Source organism: Molossus molossus, unplaced genomic scaffold (genome assembly GCF_014108415.1).
Source record: "Molossus molossus isolate mMolMol1 unplaced genomic scaffold, mMolMol1.p scaffold_m16_p_20, whole genome shotgun sequence".
Lineage (NCBI taxonomy): Eukaryota > Metazoa > Chordata > Mammalia > Chiroptera > Molossidae > Molossus > Molossus molossus.
The window spans coordinates 36,639,273-36,654,049 of NW_023425356.1; the positions used below are offsets into that span (position 1 = coordinate 36,639,273).

Consider the following 14,777-nt stretch of genomic DNA (forward strand, 5'->3'; position numbering starts at 1 on the left):
CTTGGAGAGCAGCTTAGACCCCCATGCCAAAGCCCAGGTGAGCTATAAGTGAGACCACAGGCAGGTACAGACCTAGTCTTTGGACCCGTCCCATCCTAGCCCAGGACTCAAGGACTCAGGGACAGAGACTGTGTATATAGGAACAAGCTCACCACCCACAGGGATCAGGGTGCAGTTTAAGGTGAAAGAAGCCTGGCTTCTCTCAGCCTCAGTTTCCTCATTTCACGAGTCAGGAGTGGCCCTCGTGACCTCTGTGGCACCTTCGAGCTCTGCTGACCCATCAGCAGTGGTCAGACCAGCCAGTCACCAGCAGAGAGCGGGCACCACCCAACAGGCCCCCTCACGGTTACCCAGGGAGATGGGGCAAATGGGACAACCCCTAAGTTGGAGTGAGGACTCAGGTCTTGACAAAAAGGCAGGGCAACTCCTCTTCCAGGCAGAGCAGAAGATGGGATGGAACCATACATAGTCTCCCTGCCAAGACCCAGGGAAGGGAGGGGCCCTGTCGCGCCCCAAACCCTGACCCTGGGCCCTGTGACCAGCGGGAGAGGGTGGGCAGGGGTTTGCTCCATCCCACAGGAGTGTCGGGATGGGGCCGCCTCTAGTCCCTGGTCAGGGGCGGGTGGGGAGGTTCCAGGACCCGGGATGGTCACAGGCCTTTCATGCTCCCCCCCCCCCCCCCCTGTTCCTGGGCAGAAGCAGGCCGGTCAGTGTTCCTTGGCCGCCCGGAACTCCGGCATGCTCCAGGTCCGGGGCGGCGGCCGCGCGTCCCGCTCCACGTCCTCCGAAATGGTCCGGATGTCGCTGGCGAAGGGACAGATGCGCGCGCGGGTCTTGAAGGCGCCCAGCGCCGGGCTGCTGCGGGGCCGCAGGCTCCACTGGCGAGTCAGCCTGCGGGCCTCCTCCTCCTGCTTCATCCGGTCCAGGACCTCCTGCAGCACCGAGCGGAAGAGCCGGGACACCTCCTGCACCTCGGGCTCCAGCTCCGCCATCAGCTGCCGGAACCTGCACGGGTGGGGCGGTCACCTGCTGGTGGCACATGGCTCGTGCCCCAGGGGCTTCCGTGTGCACCCCGAGGTCGAGTCCCAAGTCCCCCACTTCCCCACTTCTCCTGAAGTGAATCAGGAATCACCCCACCTCCTTATTGCTCCAGCCCATCCCCAGTGCAAATCCAGGTTCTGCCACTTCTGGCCTCCAGGAGCCTCAGCTTCCTCATCTGTAAACCGGGGTCACAGCCACACTTCTGTGAGATTTAATGAGCTAACGTGAATCCCAGCACTCAGCTCGGGCTCTCCATGTCTGCAGTAAGGGGAGCCCACTGCTCTCCCCTCCTAGGATGTGAGGCTTGCTAGCTAACCCTCTCCCTCCGCTCTGCCCACGGGCACTGCCCTGAGATTTTCCTCCCACAGCTCCCAGTGCTGTGTGGCCTGCACACCGGGTCCCCTCCGTGTCCCCTGTCTGTGCTCCAGCGAGGAAGGTCACGTGTGTCCCCAGCCCCAGGGCCTCCCTGCGGTTTCCCAAGCTACTTCCTCTGCCTGAAATGCCTCTGCTGGAGCTCAGGACTGAGTGCTAGCTACCAAGTCCAGGACCGACATAGGTCCCCCAGCACTGAGTCAGGACTGAGTGCTAGCTACCAAATCCAGGGCCGACATAGGTCCCCCAGCACTGAGTCAGGGCTGAGTACTAGCTACCAAGTCCAGGACCGACATAGGTCCCCCAGCACTGAGTCAGGACTGAGAGCTAGCTACCAAGTCCAGGACCGACATAGGTCCCCCAGCACTGAGTCAGGACTGAGTGCTAGCTACCAAGTCCAGGACCGACATAAGTCCCCCAGCACTGAGTCAGGGCTGAGAACTAGCTACCAAGTCCAGGACCGACATAGGTCCCCCAGCACTGAGTCAGGGCTGAGTGCTAGCTACCAAGTCCAGGACCGACATAGGTCCCCCAGCACTGAGTCAGGGCTGAGTGCTAGCTACCAAGTCCAGGACCGACATAGGTCCCCCAGCACTGAGTCAGGACTGAGTGCTAGCTACCAAGTCCAGGACCGACATAGGTCCCCCAGCACTGAGTCAGGACTGAGTGCTAGCTACCAAGTCCAGGACCGACATAGGTCCCCCAGCACTGAGTCAGGACTGAGTGCTAGCTACCAAGTCCAGGACCGACATAGGTCCCCCACCACTGAGTCAGGACTGAGTGCTAGCTACCAAGTCCAGGACCGACATAGGTCCCCAGCACTGAGTCAGGACTGAGTGCTAGCTGCCAAGTCCAGGACCGACATAGGTCCCCCAGCACTGAGTCAGGACTGAGAACTAGCTGCCAAGTCCGGGACCGACATAGGTCCCCTACCACTGAGTCAGGACTGAGTGCTAGCTACCAAGTCCAGGACCGACATAGGTCCCCCACCACTGAGTCAGGACTGCTCTAACTTTCCAGTGGTGACATGAGGCAGCATGTGTGTTGAGACAATCATTACCACATGTGTGTCCCCAGCCTCCCGGTCATTGGTGAGGTGTGGTTTGCCAGCTTAGACTCTCTCATCAGCACCAGCCCCTGTGACTCAGCCCTGCCCCTGTCCCCTGGGTACTTGGCGGGGAGGGGGGGGTGGTCCAAGATACAGAAAAGTGGAGAGGGTAAGAGTCTCAGCCCAGAGGAAGAAGTGGGAGGGAAATGAAAAGATGACAAAATCCAAAAAGTGCAGACAGAACTGGAGAAGGGGTTTTTAAGGGCGTTTCAAAGGAAAGGTTAAAGATGGGTGAGAGAAGATTCCGGGAGACTAAGGGGAGTTTTAAGATGTTATTGTGGACCTTTATTTATTTACTAATGCTTAAGAAATGTAGATAAAGAACCTGAATTACTTTTTTTAAAAATCCTCCCCCAAGGATATTTTTTTCATTGATTTTTAGAGAGAGAGAGAAACATCGATGAAAGAGAGAGATATCAATTGGTAGCCTTCTGCACATGCTCAGACCAGGGCTGGGGATCGAACCTACAACCCAGGTACGTGCCCTTGACTGGGAATCAAACCTGTAACCCTGTGACCTAACCACTGAGCAACACCAGCCAGGGCCTGAGTTCCTTTTGAAATTAGTTTTGGTTGTTGGACTGTGCTTCAGTGACTTCAATAGGAATCCATTTGATACTAAACTATGTAGGCCACGTATATTCAGGAATATTAATGTACCCACGCTCTTCATGTTCAGTGTCCTAGGACTCTGCACCCTTCACACACACATAAACACACGCACATACCCCTTAGGCAAGCTAGTTTGAAATAGGATCAATGTTATTTGGGAAAATCTCTCTAAGAAGGTATTAAGGAAGATGAACTAAAGGGAAAGGAGCCAGCTTGTTAAAATCCAGGATAACAACAACCAGGACAGGGAGATCAGAAAATTCAAATGTCTGGGGTTCTCTCTTATCAAAACTCATGAGCCTGGCCAGGCCCATGTGGCTCAGTGGATTTAGAGGTCCCGCTGGATTCTGGATTCCGTCAGGGCCGAGCCCGGGTCGTGGGCTCCATTGCCAGTAGGGGGCGTGCAGGAGACAGCCTATTGTATCTCTCACATTGCTCTTTCTCTCTCTCTCTAAAAACTCAATAAAAACATAGTTTAAAAAACAACTCATGAGCCTGGATCCAGGAACCGCCCGCCCCCTCTGAGCCCCCATCTCGGCCTGATGTCCCACAGCCTCTTTCAGATTCCTCCCTCGCCTTGCCCCTTCAAGCAGGCGCCTGGGTCATCCAGGCCCCCTGGCTCCAGTCTTGGTAGCCTCGGGTCCGGCCCCCGCAGCCACCCTCCCCGGAGCCTGCCGCCCACGGCTGGGCCCCGTGCCGGGCCAGGGGTTACCTGAGGATGGCGGGCCCACAGTAGGCCGGCTGGATCTTGGCGCAGACATCCTCCAGCTGCAGCCGCTCGCGGGCGCTCAGGTCGTAGGTGGCCCGCGGCGTGCGGGCCAGCCAGCTGTAGTCCACGCCCGTGCAGACCTTCCTGAGCGCGTTGCTGCGCTCCCGCTGCTGCCTCTCCGCCTGTCGCATCTGCCCCGCCAGCTCCAGCATGAGCGTCTCCAGCACCGTCTCGGCCGGGCTCCGGGCCGACAGCCGTGGCAAGGCCTCGCTCCACCGGAGCCACGGGATGAGGGGCATGGCCCCCACACCCTGCGGGGACAAGGCAGAGGGCGCGTGTCTTCCTTGGCCCCTTTGTCAGTGAGGGTGGGGAGAACAGGAGGAGGGGGGAGAGCTGGGGCCTGAGTGAGAAGACCTGCTCCAGCCTCACGGCTGGGTGAGCTCGAGTAAGTCACTGACCTCCCTGAGCGACCATCCCTAATTCCCTAAGACAAGCAGGGGCTGTTGTGAGAAACAGTTGCGAATGAACTTGGGATGCTTTAAGCACCACATGAAAGTAAGATAGACTCATGGTTGTAACAGTCCCTAAAACATCCAGATGATCCAGAGAAATTGCCTCCTGAATCCCTGCCAACTCCACACAAAGAAGGAAACCTACTGGGGATGGCTGAGCACAATCGTAGCTCTATAACTGAAGGGCAAAATCACAGAGCATGACTATCTAACTCCCTGACACTGGGTGTCATATCGCAGACAGGGACCATGCCTTATTCACCTCCACATCCCGGGCTGGGTACCTAGTGCGGTAGTAGGTGCTTAATAAATGTCAAGCAAATGAATGAGTGAATGAATGCACACACAAAGGAATGAATAAGTGATGCCTAAGTCATTATGGATGCATCAAGGAGCAAGCCCCACAGGTCTGACCTACACCGGGGAAGAGGGTCATGCGAAAGACAATCTCTCCTCTGGCCCCCATGCTTTGCACTCTCCCTGTCCCTCTTCTCCCCACTGAGCCTCCCCTTAAGGTGCCTCCAAACCTGGCCTCGGCCCTCAGTCCCAGAATGCTTCTTTGGTTGTCTTCTCTTAACTCCTCCACCTCAGTGTGCCCCCTATGCCACCAGGACCCACTGCTGCTGGCACCTGCATGTTTCACCAGCCTGGAAGATGACTGAATGAGGAGACTAGTGAAGCTCAAAGCACAAAGATGCTCTTGAATGGTCTCTTGCTACAACCTGCCGCATCCCAGTAGACAGGAGCGCCGCAGCCACCAGCCACACCCTCCCTAACTGGTTAGCCTAGTCCCCACCTCTGAGCTTCCCAGCGCAACTCACTGACCACTCTTCCCTGTGAAAATGCTGTCTTCATGGTTTCCACTAGACCATACTCCTTGGTCTGTCTTCTGCCTTGGTTTCCCCCCTGGGGACTCCCTCTCAGCATCCTTGTAGGCCCTCTTGCCCTGGCCTTCTGTGGATTGTGGCTCACTTTAATCATTCTCATCCTTTCATACATTTCCAATTACAACCTCAATGTTGATAGTGACCAAATTGAAATCTCTAATGCAGATGCCTCCTGAGCCCCAGAGGCCTCCTGAAATCTCCCTTCAGGTTCTACTTGCTCCTTCAACCCAAAGCTCCCCATCCTCCCCTGTTTCTCCTGGGTCCCCAGCTTGGTGGTGGGCACAGCCTAGTTGCCCAAACTGATGCACCACCCTTGTCTTGTCCCTTTGCCTCACTGTCAAATTCTATACCCAATTCCCATTGATTCTCAGATTTAAATATTATGAGTTTCCCAGATCTGTTCACTCTCTCTCCTTCCATTAATTCAAGTCTTGACCATCCACCAAAAATATTATAGCTGCTGCCTCCTAACTGGCTACTCGGGACGGATCTTCTGATACAATCTTTATTTGTTATTGTAGTAAAAAAACAAAAAAAAAAACAACCAAATACCATAAAATTGACCATCTTCAGCTTATTAAGTGCACAGCACAAGAGTGTTAACTGTGAGCACCCTGCTGTGCAACAAATCTCCAGAGCTTCTTTGTCTCAAAGCCGAACCCCGCTGAGCAGTGACTGCCACTCGACTCCCGCGGTCTCTCTAAGGAGAACATCCGACCATGTCACTGCTTTGCTTTTGTTAGACACCAGAGCACAATGCGCGGGGTTTGGGAGCCATATAAGAGCCTATGGGGAGCCGTATAAGAGCCTTTGCTTTCAAAATAGAAATACTGTCGAAATCTGCAAATATAAAATAAATAACAATTCCAAATCAGAGTTATAAATGCCTTTCCAGTTTTTTCATTTAAAAATCACTGTAAGCCCTGGCCGGTTTTCTCAGTGGTTAGAGCGGTAGGCCTGTGGTCCCGAGAGACCCAGGTTCGGTTCCCGCTAAGGGCGCGTGCCTCGGTTGCAGTTTGTCCCCGGCCCTGGTTGGTCATGCGGGTGGCAGCCACTCCATGTGTCCCTTTCACGTTGATGTTTCTCTCTCCTTCCCACTCTGTCTGACAAAAAATGGAAAAATGTCCTTGGGTGAGGATAAAAAAAAATCACTGTAATGTGGCTTCGTTTTATGATGGTTGATGTGATGTGGGATGGGGCCACCACAGCTGACCGGGGCCTGTGAGCCCTGAGAAGCTCAGACTTCCATTGGCTCCTGATTGTCCTCGAGATTAAACTAGGGCCCTTCATATGGATTCAAGGCCATTTCTCATGTGGCTCTTGTTTAAGCTTCAGCCTCATCACTCACCAAATGTCCCCGTTGTCCCAGTCTTCCCCCAATGACTTCTCCCAAGCCCCCAACTCCATTCCCCCAATGAGCTCTGCCTTCTCTTACTTGTCGGCCTTTGCATATCCCTAGAACACTTTCAATCTCCTCAATTCCTCAGCAAATCCTACCTCAGCCTTTAGTTCATACTCTGCCCCTTTAGCAGGCTTTCTGATGCTCCCTGACCAGGTTCTGGGGCCTCACCTCTCTGTCCCCAGGCTGCTCGGGGCTCACCCCACCATGGCACAGTCACAGCGAACTGTGATTGTGTCCTTCCCACCCTCCAGACGGGGTGAGAAATCCCCTCTTGTGCATCATTCTACCCAGGACCCAGCACCCAGCACCCAGCACCCAGCAGGGGGTCTGGCCTTCAGGAAGTGCTTGGTGTGCATGTCCGTGTGTGTGTGTGTGTGTGTGTGTGTGTGTGTGTAGCTGGGCTAGAGGTTTACCCGGAGAATCCCTTCACACTCCAACATTTCCCACCTTTTCTAAGATCCATTTTGAGGGACTCATATTTGGGTCAAGCATTATCCCTTGAGGCCTTTTTTCTCCTTAGTCTAGATTTGCATTTGAGCTGAGGAGGCCTCACAGGAATGACCTGCAGCAGAGCGCCCTCTGGTGGCTGGGAGAAATACAGACGAGAGGGAGGTGGATGCCACCGAGGACACGCTTGTGCTGGCATCCACGTAGTCACCTCAGCCACTCCAGGCCTGGGCGGGGCACGTCACTCAGCCCACACCACACGTTTGCAGGGGACTAGGCAGGGCGCACGCCGTACGTCTAATTATTTGTTAGTTTCAAATTCAGCTAAAAACTATGAAATAAAATGTTCCTTCCTTCCTTATCAGTAGAACTTTATAACAACTTGGAGGGTCGGGTGTAAACTGAGGAGTCTTGGCCTCCTCAGAGTTCTTCGCTGGCACGTGGCGACATGGGTTGAGCCAGCTCCTGGCCCTCAGCCTGCCCCTCCTCTTCCCACACCATGAGAGGCCTGGCACCTGCAGGGGACACCCCAGCCTTCACGTCCAAGCCTCGTCCATGACCCTACCAACAGCTGCCTCTTTGATCCCCTCAGGCTTGTCCACACTGGTGATGCTGGGCCCGTGGAGGACACCTGCTCAGGCTCTGGAAGTGGGCAGGTGACGGTCTGAAAAGGGATTTCCGGAGCTCAGTGCCTAAGGCCTGGTCTAGAGGGGAACTAGCCTCAGGACGGACACATCTCCATCCCCCGGGCTCCTCGCTGCAGGTGCGGCTCAGCCAGAAGAGAGCCGGTGTGTGGCCCGGGGCGGGGCCCTCTTCCCAGGGGCAAGGCTTGTGCCCCTGACCTGAGCTGGCCTCCAGAGACAGGTGCTCAGCCCAGGTCAGGTGGCAGGGACTGGGGGGGGGGACCTCACATGGGTCCTGTGTTTGGTGGGCTCTTAGCTTCTCTGGCCCACGTGGTGGGTCTCACGGGCACAGGGGCATGCTCTGAATTTTTCCTCCCAACCCCCATTCTCTCCACCTCCAACCCTGGCCAGAGCCAGAGGCTTTGACAGAGCCGGAGTTTTTGCCCGGCTATTTCTGTCTCTGGTGCCACCTGTTCTCCCAGGAGGCTCTTCAGCAGGTCCGATTAAGTTCTTAAGGGCAAAGGAGGGAGCGGGGCAGGCGGGAGGGAGAGCGGGGCAGAGGGGCGGGGCCGGCCAGACCGATCACAGAGGTGGCTGGTTTATCCCAGGGCCCCCCAGGACCTGACCCACAGCTGAGACCCCATGGGTGACTGAGTGTCTGGGAAGAAGGTGACGGCAGGTGTGGTCTGGTAAAGACAACCAGGTTTGTCAGAACAGCAAGGGTGGTCTCCGCTGGGTGCTGGGCATTCCAGTTGGGATTCTGCCCTCCCTTGCTCTGGATGAACCCCAGGACAGAGCCAGACTCCCCCATGCAGCCCTCCCTCCTGCTCACGGCTGGCCAAGGCGACTCGAACCTTCCCAGGACGAATGCCTGCTTCCTGTTCAGTCAACCGCACCTACAATCTGCCTCTGATGCGTGAACATTGATTGAATCCCGGCTCAAGAAAAAATTAGGACACTTGGGGAAATTTTGATTTGAGCTGGAGGTCAGGGAAGGAGTGTTGACTTTCTTAGGTGTGAAAATGGTTTCATGGTTCTAGGGGAATACAGGCAAATAGTCCGACCTCAGGAGGCGGTGCTGCGGTGTTCATGGCCGGGGAGTCTTCATGTCCACCGAGTCCTACATTCACATCGTTCAGAAAATGTTCCATGTATGTGCACACACACAGGGCGATGGGCAGAAAGGCTGACAATCATTTTACCTAGGGGGGATTCATGGGTGTTTATTGCACGATTTTTCAACTTTTCTGCATGTTTGAGCACATTCACAGTTTAAAAGTTGGAACAAGTCCAGCTCAAAACACTCTTTGCAGGAAGCCTCCTCACTTCGCTCTGTCCAGCGGGTTTGACTTGTTTCTCAGCGCCCCTGCCATGGGGCGTGTGACCTCCACGCAGGACGCCGTGGCATTTCTCACAGAGGGGTGGGGTGTCGAGGGAACAGTGGTGTGTGCTGGGCAGGTCAGGGGTCTGGAGCCTAAGCCCAGGCCTGAGTTCTGACCCACTCGCGACTCAGCGAACACAGGTGGGATGTGCTGTGTGCCTGGCACTGTGCTCAGTGCTGCGCTCCCCCAGGAGCGGGCATTCAAGAGAGCGACGGACACAGCAGCGGGCACGTGATCCGCTCTGCTGAGGGCATGGCCAGCGGTGCATCCCGTCTGGGGGGGCACCGCTGTGAACCCTCCAGCAATGAAGGGTGTGCCCTCTGCCCATGTTAGCAGAGAAAACCTATGTTCAGCGCCCACCGCCTCCCTCCGTGCCATATGCTGCCTGTGTGCAAGTCACCTTCGTTGCTCCAAGCCTCAGTTTCCCCATCTGTAGGCAGAGGTGATAAAGGTAGTAGTAATGTCCGTGTCAGTGCTAAATAAACTAACCAGGTCTGTGACTGTCCCTCCATGTAGGAAAGCTTGTCCTGGGGCCCATAGGGATAATTCAGAGGGTTATGAGCTCAGATTGGGGAAAAAACCCATCTTTATTTCCACTAACTGGAACTGAAATGCAGTATTTCTGTCCGTTGTGACTGTGGCCCCCAGACCACAGCAGTCTCATCACCCTGTGACTATCTCCACCAGGGATCACAGCCTTTTCACAACACTTTGGTGCTGCTATTCTCGAAATATCACATAAGCTCATCACTACTGTGAAATCCTGCTATTTGTCAGACGACACTTGCCACTAATTTTATTTTACACACTGATGGAAAGGCACATATGTGACTATATCGCAAATTGGTTTTTAAAAAGATAGGTCCATTGCTGCATGTCAATGTAGCTGGTTTCTTCTGTAATCCTACCAACTTAACGTTATGCCTTTAGAAACATTTTGCTGAAAACGTGTCCATGGGCTTCCAAAGGGGTCTAAGGCATAACAAGGAAGGGACCCCCAGGCTTGGCGCAAGTTTGACCCAGTCCTGTGCCTGGCCTTGCTCCCATGAAGGAAGGGCTCGGGGTGAAGCCTCAGTTTACCCAGCACCAGTAGGAAAGCCCTCACTGCTTGGGTCTCTGCCCCTTGGTGTCACTCACCCAAGTCTTCCCTCTTTCATCCTCTGCTCTCCCCTCCTCCTTCCTCTCCCTCTCATTACCCCTCCTCTCCCACCCCCTCCAAGCCTTCCCTTCGGCCTATTTCTGAACACCCCTGAGGACAATGCCTTTCTGTGGCTCCCTGGGCGACACCGCCGCCAGCTGCGGCTCATTAGGTGCTTAGACACACTCGGAAAACCGCCTCTGCCACTCGGAGCAAAAAGAGCCTGGTTCCGGGCAGGGAGCAGCGGGAAGGGGGCCAGGGAGCAGGGACTTTGCAGGGTGGGAACAGTGTGGGTTGTACCCTCAGAGTTGGAGGCAAGACTCTGACTCCCTCGCAGGAAGAGGACTCCAGTGAGTACCGAGGCCACCAGCCCGGCCAGTCGAGGAAGGACAGTGCCGTCCCTGCCAGGGAGCTGTTTTGTCCATCCTAAGGGAGCCCCACCCAGGCTCCACCCTGCCGCTGCAGGCCTGCGAGGGGCGGCCCTGCACAGCCCCCAGGACCTGGACCACCTGCGCCAGGCTGTCCCCGGGAGCCCGCTGCCGCACTGAGCAGGAGGGCGGCGCTGCCGAAGCTGGGCCCTGGGTCTGGACAGAGGCCTCGGAGCAGGTGCCGGGACGAGGTGCTCCCCCGACTGACTTTCCTCCCAGCCCGCTTCTGCCAAGGTCCAAGGCCGGCTTCGCAGACTGCAAATTGACCTTATTTTTCTTTGGCATCACGGCAAAGTGCTACATGTCATTCACCAAGCCAGGTGAGACTCGGCCTCACCCGTGGGTCTCTGCCCACCTGACAAACACCCGCTCGTCTTTTACGACACACCTGAAAGGTCAGCAGCAACTCCCCGCAGCCTGCCCCTCGCTGCCCCCCACTGAGCTGGAACCGGTGCCTCCTGCTGCCTGGCACCCGCCTGTCATCCTGGCACTGGAAACAGACACGGGCCTCACTTTCTCATGTTTCCCCCTCTCCCCGCCTGGCCAGGAGCTCTGTGAGGGCAAGAGCTCGTCTGCTGAATCTGCAGCACGCGGTAGGCGCTTGGTAAGCGGTTCCTCCTCATTCTGGGGCAGGGTGTGCCCAGGAGGGGCAAGGGCTCAGGCCCTACAGACCACAGCAGGAGGGGCTGACGCCCAAGACACTCCCCTGGTCCCATAGTCGCAGCCCAGACTTTCCTTCCCCAGCTTGATCCTCCCCGTGGGGCCCGTGGCTCTGTCCAGGCCCGCTCCTCGGGCGTGCCCCTGGGGACTCACACACAGCTTTGTGGCCGGGGGACTGAGACCCCCGCATCATCCATGCGTCCTGGCCCCCCGACTCTGCACCATGTGCTTTGTAGGTGCTCAAGTCACAGCTCTCAAATGGATGAGAGAATCTCTGATTTGGGGTTCACCTTTCTTCCCGGCCTGCATCCCCCCACCCCGAGTGAAACAGAGAAAGTGCTGGGTCCCCCAGACAGACGTGCTGGTTCCATGGCCGGCAAAAGCCGCGGCTTCCCCGGGCTTATAGAGCAAGGCCAGCTGAGGGCAGACAGGGCCTCGCTGTGGCCATCCAGGCCCTGGACCCGGACTCCTCAACAGGCGGTCCCAGCCTGCCACCGCCCTGAAGGCCCCTCCCAGCTCGGGGCTGGCCGGGCTCAGAGCAGGGCTGCTCTGAGTGCAGAGGCCACTGTGTCCTGGGGCGAGGACCCTCGTACCTGGCTTCCTGAGGCGGCAGGCCCAGCGGAGGTCCTGCTTTCTGCTTCCCAGTCTGGGAGGAGACCGTGTCCAGGTCTCTTCAGGGAAAAGCAGAAAGTTCAGCAGCGGAGGGAGAGCAGGTAGAGAGAAGCCATGTCCCAGGCGTCTCCCTCCTGTTTCTTTCGTGGCTGGCTGCGGCCTCGCGCTCTTCCCTCTCTCTGCCTCCCAGGCGCTGTGCCCAGAGAACACTGACCGGAGCAGGACACAGCCTGGCGTTGGCGGAGCGTGTGTCCCAGGAGGCTGGCACCAGAGCGGGCGGGCGGGGCCAGCGCGGATGTGCGTTGCCATGGAGACCCACCAAGCCTCTTTCCCCTGAGCCCTGTAATCTGCAGAGGGAGCTGCCTGACCTGCAGACACTGAGAAGACCCAGGAGGTGAGAGAGGCCCGGTGCAGGTGCCATTCTCAGCCCCTTCCTTCCCTGGCTGTGCTCACAGGGCACAAACTGGGGAGCAAACTCACTGCCCCCTCTGCAGAGCCTTCGGGGCCCTGCTGTGGGCAGAAGTTTCCAGCCACTTGGTGGATGGTTCCTGGCTGGAGGTCGCCTCTTTTCACCTCCTGCCTCCACCAGGAAAGAGGGGTGACTCTGGGTGCCGAGGGCAATGGCCTCGCCTCACACAACCTCACCTGTCCTCTTGCGAATCAAGTCTCCGCTTCCCTTAAGACAAGCGCAAGTGCAGAAGACTGACTCTGGAGGGGGCAAGGCAAGGAAGCAGTCTCGGGGCAGAGGGAGCACGGATGGAGATTGTTGAGGAGGTGTTCGAGGTGACCCATGGAACTGGCAGGAGCCTCCTGTTGCTGTCAGGCACCCCACACTCATGCCCGTCTCTGGGCTCTGGACACTAGTCACTTGCGGACTATTCTGGCCACGGCCACCAGCGAGCCAGCCTGTGCTTAACAGACGTTCGGTGGCACTGAGCCGGGTGCCCGCTGCCCTGTGGGAGTCACTGGGCCACTGTACTGGCCACTAAGCTGCATTAAAATAGATCTCAGGTGATGCTGTACCAGCTACCGGATGATGGGGTGACTTCTGGGCACGTCCAGTCCCGACTGTGTGGAAAATAAAGCCGAAAGCATAGCCAAGAAGGAATGAAACTGTCCGATGAGCTGACTCGGCCAGCCTGCCTGTCCGCTTTGATCTCCCCGCCGGAACATGCCAGTCGGAGCTTGCTCCGTGGCTGGTCGCATTAAGCCGGCTGCCTTCCCTCCTCAGCCATCTTCTCGGGCAGGGTTCTTGAGTCAGGAGCCGGGCCCTACACGTCTCTTGACCATTTCACAGCACAACAAAGATTGGGAGGGTCACTTGGGGACGGGTGACTCCCACATTTTGAGGAGCTGAAGCTGACATAGTTCCCCGGTGGTCCCCACCCCAGGGCCAACTAAGGCGGAGCAGCTTGGGGCAGGCGCCCGTGCGTCCTCACCTCTGAGCGTCCCACCCCATCCCGGAACCTCCCAAGGGCCGAAGTTCCGAGGCCTTTCCTTGCTGGTGGGAAGGGGGCAGCAGGACTGGAGGGCTCTGCCCTTCCTTTGGGAAAGTTGCTCGAAGTGACAAGGGGAGGGGCCAGTGACCACGTCACACACTCCTGCATGCAACGTGTATGTCTGGAGCACTTTCCTGTGCGGGCACAATGCTGGGAGCGGGCTGGGGAGGGTGGTGTCCTTCTCCCCTCTCCACACTTCCCTGCCAAAATTGCAGGGGAGCGGAGAGCAGGGGCAGTGTTAGAGTTCAGAGCTAAGGGCTGGACGATCTTGGGTCTACTACTGACCTTTCTGTTTGAATGAAAAACTTCATCCCTTTTCTACAGCCATAAATTAGTCTTAACACCTCACCCTCACACACACACACAGTTATGTAAATGAGGTCTTCTGAGCCAGCAACCAGATTCCACAGCAAAAACGTGCCAAGGCAAGATGTGAGCTCAGACCGTGACCGTGACTCTGGGGAACACGCACACAGATGAGCAGGTTTGTGCTCCCACACAGTCGGCTGCCTCCCTGCACTTTTCAGTGATGCCTTCGACCAGGGGAAGGGTCACCCCACCCTCCCTCCCTCCCCAGCCTGCTGCCCTGAAACAATACTTCCAAGAGGGCTGGCTGTTTGTGTTGATTGCTAATTTACTTTGACTCCTTGGCCTGGGGAAGCTCTGTGATTGTCCGTGCTGGGTGTGCTACAGAGAGAAGGTGGTGGTGATTCCCTCCCACTTGGCATCAATGGAAGCTGCTGAAGAATAGTTAAATAGGCAGCAACCATTCAAATGGAGAAACACCAGTGGGGCCCGTGACACTGCCTGACAGATGGTGTTTGATTGATAAATCGGAGATGTGGAATTATGAAACTACTGGGTACAAGGCTGGATTAAAAACTGTGGGGAGATTGGAGAGGAGCCCCAACCCCAGGTGCCAGGTTACACATATGGGGGCTCTCCTCCTGTTTCCTCCTCCCTAGCTTCCTTCCAGGCTGTGGGGACCATTCAGACAACCCATCGGTCACGCGTGGGGTTTTTGGAGTCCTACAGAAACTCTCTGCTGCCCAAATCCTGAATGAGATTGAATTAAGCGGACATGATATTCCCGGGTAGACCAGAATTGCATTTCTCCATACCTGCTCTCTCCAAGCATCCCTCCTTCCGCTCCTGTGGCACATCTCCTTCTCCAGGCAAAGGGAGCATTGCACCCGAATACAGGACAAATGAGAACCCCCACATTCCTCCCCCCGGCTTAACCCCCACCCCTCGCTCTCTCTTCTTTCACCTCTTTTCCATTTAGCCTTATTTTGTTTAAAATATATGTACATTAAACTAAAGAGAACCAAGGAACAAGACATAA

The 14,777-nt window shown here is 56.4% G+C and overlaps 1 protein-coding gene across 1 annotated transcript; it reads right to left on the bottom strand.

The window, feature by feature from the left end:
* Window positions 1–681: 681 nt before the first annotated feature.
* RD3 (retinal degeneration 3, GUCY2D regulator) lies at window positions 682–13,048 on the bottom strand. Its single transcript, XM_036273704.1, has 3 exons — window positions 11,915–13,048; window positions 3,846–4,153; window positions 682–1,005 (listed from the first exon to the last, which is right to left on the bottom strand). The coding sequence occupies exons 2-3, from the start codon at window positions 4,139–4,141 to the stop codon at window positions 708–710; spliced, it is 594 nt and encodes a 197-aa protein (XP_036129597.1). The 5' UTR covers window positions 4,142–4,153; window positions 11,915–13,048; the 3' UTR covers window positions 682–707.
* Between the last annotated feature and the right edge of the window lie 1,729 nt (window positions 13,049–14,777).

What these genes read in the sequence shown, in the direction of transcription:
- RD3 (XM_036273704.1), bottom strand. Translation starts at nt 4,141, where the DNA reads ATGCCCCTCATCCCGTGGCTCCGGTGGAGCGAGGCCTTGCCACGGCTG. An exon ending in TGTGGGCCCGCCATCCTCAG is followed by an intron (nt 1,006 to 3,845) that starts GTAACCCCTGGC and finishes CCACCCGTGCAG; the next exon opens with GTTCCGGCAGCTGATGGCGG.